The following is a 9,349-nucleotide window of genomic DNA, read 5'->3' as shown; positions in this document are numbered from 1 at the left end:
ACTTGTTGAAGAGCGTAGTGAAGTGCTTATTTATATCTCTTGATGATTGCAATGTGTTTGTATCACAATTTATCTATGTGCTACTCTAGTGATGTGTTATTAAAGTAGTTTTATTCCTCCTCGCATGTGTGCAAAGGTGACGGTGCGTGCACCGTGTTAGTACTTGGTTTATGCTATGATCATGATCTCTTGTAGATTGCGAAGTTAACTATTGCTATGATAATATTGATGTGATCTATTCCTCCTACATATGCATGAAGGTGACGAGTGTGCATGCTATGCTAGTACTTGGTTTAGTCGTTTTGATCTATCTTACACTTAAGGTTACTTAAATATGAGCATTATTGTGGAGCTTGTTAACTCCGGCATTGAGGGTTCGTGTAATCCTACGCAATGTGTTCATCATCCAACAAAAGTGTAGAGTATGCATTTATCTATTCTGTTATGTGATCAATGTTGAGAGTGTCCACTAGTGAAAGTGTAATCCCTAGGCCTTGTTCATAAATACCGCTGAGTTACTACCGCTTGTTTACTTGTTTTACTCGCATTACTACTGCTCGCAATACTACCACCATCAACTACACGCCGGCAAGCTATTTTCCGGCACCGTTGCTACTTGCTCATATATATTCATACCACTCGTATTTCACTATCTCTTCGCCGAACTAGTGCACCTATTAGGTGTGTTGGGGACACAAGAGACTTCTTGCTTTGTGGTTGCGGGGTTGCATGAGAGGGATATCTTTGACCTCTTCCTCCCTGAGTTCGATAAACCTTGGGTGATCCACTTAAGGGAAACTTGCTGCTGTTCTACAAACCTCTGCACTTGGAGGCCCAACACTGTCTACAGGAAAGGAGGGGGAACGTAGACATCAAGCCCCAGCCACGCCGCCTCGCTCCGCCGCAGAGCCCCAGCCACTCCGCCGCCGCGCCGTGCTTTCTCCTTCACTGCGCGGACGCCGCCTTCCCCAACCTCCTCCTCCTACAGCCGCCGCGCCGCGTTCTCGTCGGACGCCCACGGCAAGCCTCGCCTGTGCGCGGCCGTCGCCTCCCCCGACCTCCTCCTCCTGCAGCCGCTGCGTCGCGTTCTCCTTGGTGCCCACGGCAAGCCTCCCATGCGCGCGGTCGCCGGCTCCACCCGAGTTCGACGCCGCTGCTTCTCCGAGTTCGACGCCGGCACGCCGCCCAAGGTCCCGCCGGCGCTTGGTGGAGGTAATGGTGCGGGCTTGGCTGCTGCTACAAGGGTCGTCCGGGCTTGCTACAACGGGATGTGGGGCTTGCTATAAGGGCGGCCAGGCTTCGCTACAACAGGCGGCCGGCCTTGCTACCGGCGGTGGGCGGCGCTGCTGCGAGCGACAGGATGCCTCTACAACTACAAGGGGAGGGATGACTAGCTAGGCTGGCCTTGCTACCGGCGATTGGTCTAGTTGCTACCGGCTGGCCTTACATGCTTTTTGCTACATAATTTTTTGCTTCAAAACTTTTAGGTTTTTGCTACAATTGCAAAACGTGTTTGCTACCGAGGTCTTTCGGCGAGGTCTCCAGTGAGTCCTCCGACGAGTTCTCCGTAATGTCTTCGACGATATCTGTTTTTGCTACAAGAGCATAATATTTTTGCTACGAGCTCTCCGGCGAGGTCTCCGGCGAGTCTCCAAGATCAGCCTTTTTATTTGATTTCATGGTTGAACCGTTTTTTGCTACAATGTAGCAAAAGCGGGTTATTTTTTTTGCTGCCGGGAGGTGTTTTTTTGCTGCATCTAGTAAAAGCAGATCTGACCGTCCAAGATGACCGATCCGACGGCTGGGGACCCGGGGGCTGGGAAATCAGATCCCCCGGGGGACGCCCAGCACTGTCCCATTGGAAATCAGCCACAGGAGACAATGAACTCAGAAAACACCTCGAGTTAAAAAAGACTACGCAGTGAGACAAAGATGTTTCCGACAAAGAGCAGCTTTTTTATTACTCGGTGCTCAAAGTCAAAGAGCAGCCCAGGATGTGTTGGGCCCGTTGGCGTGAAGTAGGCCCAGCACAAACCAGCCCAACCTCGTACGAAATGGGGTCCCCCACGGCCCACTCCCTCTTGTAGCCTGACTGCCTGAGAAGACGACGCAATCCAATCCTTCTCTCCCCACTGCGCCTCCCCCTCCGCCGTCCCCCGCTCACCGCCGGCCGGGAGCTCGTTGCAGCGCGGCGGAGCCAAACCCTACCCCTCTCCCCTTACCTTTCTTCCCTCTCCCTTCCTCCCGAGTCGTCACCTACCAACGCGGCTCTAAATCCCGACTATGGTCTAGCACGATGCCCTACAGCTGCCGCCGTGCCGTACCTTAGCGCCACCGCCGACGCCTCGATCCCGCGTCTCACCCCGCAATCTCCGTTCCCGGTATTCCTCGCCGGGACATCGCGTTCCTGCTGTCTCCGCCCCGCCCAAAGTCTTTGGCTATTGGGTTTTGAGGTATGACTTGTGAGGTGGTTTTCCTCCAGCGATTTTGTACTGTAGTTAAATCGCACTGACCTAGTGACCTTCACAATTATGGGTGTGCTGGTGCACACAGGGAGCACCATCTAGATCCGAGCCTGGATATTAGCCTATGAGCTGTACGAACTTTGGTGATTCTGCTTTGCCCGTGACATGATTTTTTCTGCTTGTTGGGTACATTCTAATTTTACTAGGGTTCATGTTAAGAAGTATTGAGAATGTGTGGGAAACAAATGCTGTATTTCAGCCTGCATTAGTGTTTCGAGCGTGGTCTCATGACGAGTATCTGTTGTATTTTCTTTACTTAGCATTTAGGTCATTTTGTGGCTCGTTAAAATCCCTCTAAAGTACATTTTAGGTGGACTTCATAATCATCTCTGAACATCAGAGAGTATTGCTCTATCTAGTAATAACAACTGTTGTTTTCCTCAAATCCTCGCGCACTCTTAGTTCATTCATGGGAATAAATTATTGAGAACATCACGCTTAATTTAGTTTGTAGCAAGCATTAGAAGATTGCACTGCCTAATCGTTTTAAAGCATGACTGTCACCTCTGTTGAATCATCTTGAACACTGGCTACAGCATTGTGCAAAATGGAGATTTTTTTTAGTCTTGATCAGTTCAGTTGACACTTGATTCTGTTCCGTATATATGACATTATTCTTCCTAGTTTGATATATACTCATTCATATTTTTAACCTACAGATTTGGTTCTAGTTACTTCCGGAATTCAAGAAGAAGGAAATATGAGCTACTGCCAAGCTACAATATACAAGCCTCATGGTGATCTCACTTTGGACAGGCCATTAGGTCTTGGGAGAACGTGCAAATTACCTCCTTTACATTCTGCATGGCAACGTTCTTCTAGATCTTGCAAGCTGCAGGAGAAAGTATATCCAAGGCTTCTTGTTGCTGCTTGCCATAAAAGGCTTGGTCCTGTATATGCCTCAAGTGGGAAGGAAAATCTTGGTTCTGCCAATGATGTAAGTAGCCTTTGCAGCTTTCCTACATTTAATCATTTCTTTCGGCTTTGTGGGTGAATTGCATTGAAAACTTGCGGTTTCGTTACAGCTTAGCAATTTTGTCAAGTTTGATTTGGTTTGGTACTGTGGAAGTCTGTTATTGATGTTTTTCAGGAAATCATCTACAGGAAATAGGGATATTGTGTAAAGTGGAGTGTGCTAACTCTTAATCCTGTTTTGGTTTGAATTTATGGATCAGACAACTGATATGATACACAACAAGCACATAGTACATTAAGGCTGTTAAGCACAATTGCTCTGTCGAACCATCTGTTTGACTTATTTTAGCTTTATTTTCAGCAATTCTCTATGGAATCTTTGAATAAAGCAATGGATGGAGCAAAAAAGCAATGGTCCATACAAGGTTTGTTGATGGAGCAACTGTCTAAGATTACCGGACAAGGATCTGGTGGAAATGGTGGAAATAAGAACCGTTATGGAGGCAGCGGTGGTGGTTCTGATGGGCCAGATGACGAATCTTTTACGGATTCACTGTATGAAATGGTCCAAGTTTTATTAGCAACCTTCGCTTTTGTACTCACGGTAATTGCATTGCTTCAGTCTTCCTTGTCATTGTCCTTCATTGTGAAATACTTTATATTTATAACGATTGTTCTGTGCAGACTTTTCAATATCTTACAGTGACTATTTACCATGTTAAGCGAGCACTTTGGCTATTTCATGTGCAAACTTTTTTGCTGTTTAATTGTAGCCATGGGTGATTGTACAAATACATGAAGATAACATGATATTTATTATTTTGAACACCCGTTTCTGCTTATGCACTTAGCTGGCTCAGAAGGGATGAGGCACATAATAGAAGTGCAGGATAGTGAGATTTCCATTCTCCTTTAGTGACAAAATGATCGGTGCAGTTCCTGATTTGTCAAAGATCTCATTATTAACCCGTTAGTGAAAAAATGACAGCTGTTTCTTTATTTCCTATAACTATAAGTACTAATCCATGTGGACTAACTTATACGTTACAAAAAAACTGAAGTACTCTTCATAGTATAGAAGCTTACTGGGGATGTTTATTGATTTGTGTACCATTAGCAAATATGTGCTATATTGTCTTGTGGTTATCTTCATTACTAAAGCTGTTCTAAATACCCAAAGGCAAGACTTCTGCACAGATCCTTTTTCACCATACGTCCATAACACACATAACATGAGCATGCTCATATTCGTGCTGGCTGTGAACGTTAAGGAACCCCCACATATGCTTTCTAACTCATGGTTGCTTTGTTATGCAGTATGTCCATATAATCAGGGGAGAGGAGTTGTACCGCCTTGCTAGAGACTACACCAAATATCTTGCTACTGGTAAGAGAACATCCCGGCTGAAGCGTGCCATGCTTAACTGGCGTGAATTCTCAGATGGCATCACCAAGAAGGACAGCACACAAGATGATGTGTATGGAAACCCAGGTGGTTCTGAACCCGTGTGGTGGCAGCAGCCCCAGAAGTTGGTTCATAATCTTGGGAACCTTTTCAAAAGCAACTTGCGTCCACAAGGACAGGAATCTTGAGCCTGGCGTGCCCTGTTTGTGTTCGGATTTTCATCGCAGAAACTTCTCGTTTTGATCACGTATAGGCCACTGCTAAGTACATCGACGCAACTAGGCGGTCAGCTGTTGTTTCTGCTGGATGGTGATTCTCGCTTAGTGTAGTGAAATTCATGTGCTGTCTATGGTTTGTATTGACTACAGAACAGGAGAGAGAGGAGTTGTTGTGGTCAGTTTTGTATGTCATGTAACACCGCTGCTATGATCGCCTGGTCGTCAGTGGTTTGTAGGTGGCAACTTGAATGCTGAATCTGATGGATCAAAATTACCAAGGTCCAAGTAGTAGTAAATCATCTATAAAGATATTTTGTTTTCAAATTAAGCACTGCGAGCTAGTATCCAATTTTTTTTAAAGCTTGCTAGTATCCAATTTCCTTTGTTAGTGATGTTTGCTCTCCCCTTGGTCATGGACTTGCTGTAAGTTCAATTCTTCTACCAGCTTGGTTAGACCTGAAAGATAACCTTTTCCCAGCTGGTTCATCCATTTGTTGTCTATATATCTATATATCAGAATGTTTATTTTTGTACGGGCAATATATATCAGAGTGTTGCTTATCTCCATTCATCATTTTGCAGACGGTAATATGAAACGGAGGGAGTATCTGTAAGCATATCTGTCAATACATTTTCCTGAATAATTCATATTAACTACTCCATATAGTACTCCCTCGGTTCCATAATTCTTGTGGTAATATGAAACGGAGGGAGTACCTGTAAGCATATCTGTCAATACATTTTCCTGATGAGCCATTTAGGCGTGTCTGGATGGTGCTCTGATTGGGAGAACACATGACTAACCCAGTGGTTTACGTTTCTGAATAATAAATTTGTCAACAGGAAGGAGCAAACTGCACCTTTGGCTTGTGTCAATCAAACTGCTGGTAAACAGCAGACTAGTGCCCTTAACACCGCAATTTGCGGAGCAATGATGCGGCCGAAAGCCAGGACGACGACCAGACGCAGTTAGCTGATGGAGCCCCAGACTAGTCAAACAAATCGCCCCATTTGTGTAGCGGAGGCACGTAGCAGTAGGCTTTGCGACTCAAGGTGGACATGATTAGCCACTGCTGGCACGAATGTAGTTTCCTGAACTGCAGTTCCTAACAAGATTCTGCTCAGCCTCCCACAGTGCCCAAGCCGACACGAGTGTAGGTAGGTCGTCGACCTCCCTTCCGTGCCCAGCCCAGATGCTTTGTGTTTCTGAGAAATGCTTTGTTGAGAGTTGAGGCACAGCACGGCCAAAAATAATTGAGGCTTAATTTGCTGATAACACTTAAGAGACAGTGCACTAGTGTACCGTCAACCCGTCAGGCCCATTGTTTATATAATGGCTTAGCTACTTGAACTTGATTAGTATCTTCTATAGCATTCCTTAATTTCAGGTAGCTGATGATCTTGAATTAGTTTATCAAAGGTTCTGGAGGCACTTGCTCAGTCCAGAGGACCGTTTCAGGTAAGACCGCAGAGGCTCGGACTGGCTCGTGCCCGGGCTATCATATTTGATTCATATGAATGCATTCGAAGTTACGTAATCGATGATACACACGCGTAAAACCCAGTCAATGAAAGAATGCCTAAAAGGGGGATGAAAAGAGCCCAAAACCAGGAGATGACATGATCAGAAGATTCAGAACCCGGGAAATAGTGAAGCGGCGAAACAGATAAAAACCCTTTATTTCGTTGTCACTAGCGTAAGAATTTTGTTGGAACTGCACGTAGAAAAGTTCGATCGGCGGTGGAAGCGCGTGGACCCCGTCCGTCTGGACTTATGCATGGCGAATTATTCCCGTCGCCGTCGCCGCCGCGGTGGAGAGGCGGCACGGCGGGTCAGGCCACGGACTGAGACGGGCACGACAGCGGCCGCCGACTCCTCAGAATTCTCTGCTGTAGACGAGCGCTACAGCCTACAGATGAAGAACACCATCATCTGCAGTATCTGTAGATGACGGAGAAGCTACCATATGGAAGCTGGCATCAGAAAGCAAAGCGCTGCAATGTCGCGGTTGGGGCGCTGCTCGGCCACGTGCGAGTTAAGAGATCAGGCGTGAGACGTTTCTCGTCAAAAGATTGTAGCGCGCAATCGCCATGTTGTCAGAGAGGTGGTCGAAGAAGGCGGCAGCTGCAAGCCTGCGAGATTATCGAGGGACGAAATCGGGAGACTGGCCAACCACGTTCTCTCACACTATAAGGACACCTTCGTTCAAAACAATTTTGTAAATTTCTATAGGATCTGGGTCATAGGATTTTTTTTTTACAAAGTTCGTCTGATTTATAGGATTGCAATCCCATGAAATTCGTACAAAGGATTCATTTGCATGGAGAGAAAATTTTCCCATCACTCAACCTCCTTTTACGGTTTCTTTGGTTTTGTTGTACAATCAAATGCTTCCAGATCCAAAAATCCTATGGTTTCCTAATCTATAAAATCGAAAAGGATGTGTCATTCCAATCGTGTGATTTTCCAATTCCCGTGTTATGAAAATCCTGCAAATTAAAGGAGGCCTAAATTTGTGACTCGTAAAATACTTCGTCGTGTGAACAATGTGGCTTTAATCCCTTTCGCCCTTGGTGTCTTGATTGTGTAACATTTTGAATATGCTGCACATGTGCAAGAACAAACGTAAAAAACGGCCTAGTGGACGCTCCTATGGGGCGGCCTGGTAAAAACCCTAGTTGTTGTCAACGTCATCTCATCTCATCCGGCCTACATGCTCCCGCTGAAGGAAGCTGGTGGTGGATGACGGCGTCGGATTCTTGCCTCCTTTAACTGTGAGGAGCACACGCGGTCCGATCCAAGGCCTCTTTGTTGTGGTCGTGGCAATGCGATGATAGGGGTTCCATGGGGGCGGGGACACACCATTTTCACGGACATCCAGTCGAGGGCCTGTGAGTTGTATGGCGGTGTCGAGGCCTCACCGTGGTCGGGTAGGCATGGCTAATGCTGGCACGTGTCGGTCTTGGAGGTGCCTACACAACAATGCCTTAACTATGGGGTCGTATTCGACTGATGGGCTCTTGGTGGAGGATGTCGGAGGGTTAGTCTAGAGTAAGATGTTGTCGAGAAGCCACAAGATGGAGGCAACATGCAATGACGGCCAAATCTGATCGTAAACTTATGTCCAACAATCCAACATCCCTTCATATCCAATTGACATGGATTGAAGAAGGTGCGGTGGTGATTAGAAGTGGGGTACTGAGATTTTCAACCTTCTTCTGATGTCTTCAACGACGTGTTGGCGGGCATTGCACATGGATCCAACAACGATAAGTCAACGAGGAAACATAGAGATGAAAATTCCAAGTTGGGCCTTTCATTGGATTTTTCAATTGCACATACGAGAAATGATCAACTCTTGAAGATTGTTCATTATTGTACTTTTGTTTCATAGGATTTTTGGCAGGGTTGTGGAAAATATATTGTAAAAAGACATATCTAGTTCAGATAACGATGGGTTTCTTTTTTGTTTTTGTATTTCTAGATGATTTATTCTCCATTGCTAGACTTTGCTAAGCATTTGTACCTATTCGAGTCACGTGTCCGCTCCGCATTTGTACCTATAAGATCCATAATCTTGTTACTTAGAATTGAGAAGGTCTTGATGGCATTGTACTTTGGAATGGTGCTAAGAGATCATCATGGAGCTGCGTCATTGTTGCTGCTTGCCGCGAGGCTATAACATGCAGAGATGCAACATAGGCAGAGCTTATGGCAATCGAGGAGGGAGTGCAACTGGCCCTCCTATGGATGACGGTGCCGTTCATGGTGGAGACTGACTGCGTTGAAGCCATTGAGTTAATTAAGGAATCAACACCTAATACTTCCTTTTATGCTTTTAGAATTTCTGTCATACGAGAGTTAGAGGAATATCAAGATAGCCAAAGTGAGCCGTGAGGCCAATATGGTCAGCCACGAGCTAGCTAAGATAGGTAGGATTAAACATAGATCGGCTTTGTGGTTTATGGACTTGCCTCCGGAAGTATGCTGGGCCATAGACCAAGATTGTTATCCTCCTGTTATGTAATATATATTCCTTTCCCCGCGAGAAAAAAAGAATTGAGAAGGTCTTGATAGATCTCCTACTTGGTGCCTGTTTCCGGAAGGAATAGAATTGATGTCGAATGGCAATAGTGATATGCACATCTTAGCTCAATTAAGAAGTCAGAGTGGTATAAGTGGTGCTCTCGGTCATGGGCGTGCTCTGTCTCTGCTTGGGAGGTCTGTTAGTCTGGACAGTGTCGGCGCCGCGCCCACTCAGCAGGATTCTTCGCCTCTTCGCTGG

At 45.8% G+C, this 9,349-nt stretch overlaps 1 protein-coding gene across 1 annotated transcript; it reads left to right on the top strand.

Annotated features, from left to right (window-relative positions):
- Positions 1 to 2,143: 2,143 nt before the first annotated feature.
- LOC124676838 lies at positions 2,144 to 5,387 on the top strand. The gene is made up of 4 exons (XM_047212859.1): positions 2,144 to 2,453; positions 3,185 to 3,462; positions 3,802 to 4,044; positions 4,758 to 5,387. The coding sequence occupies exons 2-4, from the start codon at positions 3,226 to 3,228 to the stop codon at positions 5,031 to 5,033; spliced, it is 756 nt and encodes a 251-aa protein (XP_047068815.1). The 5' UTR covers positions 2,144 to 2,453; positions 3,185 to 3,225; the 3' UTR covers positions 5,034 to 5,387.
- The last annotated feature ends 3,962 nt before the right edge of the window (positions 5,388 to 9,349 follow it).

The sequence above is a fragment of the Lolium rigidum genome, chromosome 7 (genome assembly GCF_022539505.1).
Source record: "Lolium rigidum isolate FL_2022 chromosome 7, APGP_CSIRO_Lrig_0.1, whole genome shotgun sequence".
In the NCBI taxonomy this organism is placed as follows: Eukaryota; Viridiplantae; Streptophyta; class Magnoliopsida; order Poales; family Poaceae; genus Lolium; species Lolium rigidum.
This window is presented reverse-complemented; position numbering and strand designations above follow the sequence as displayed.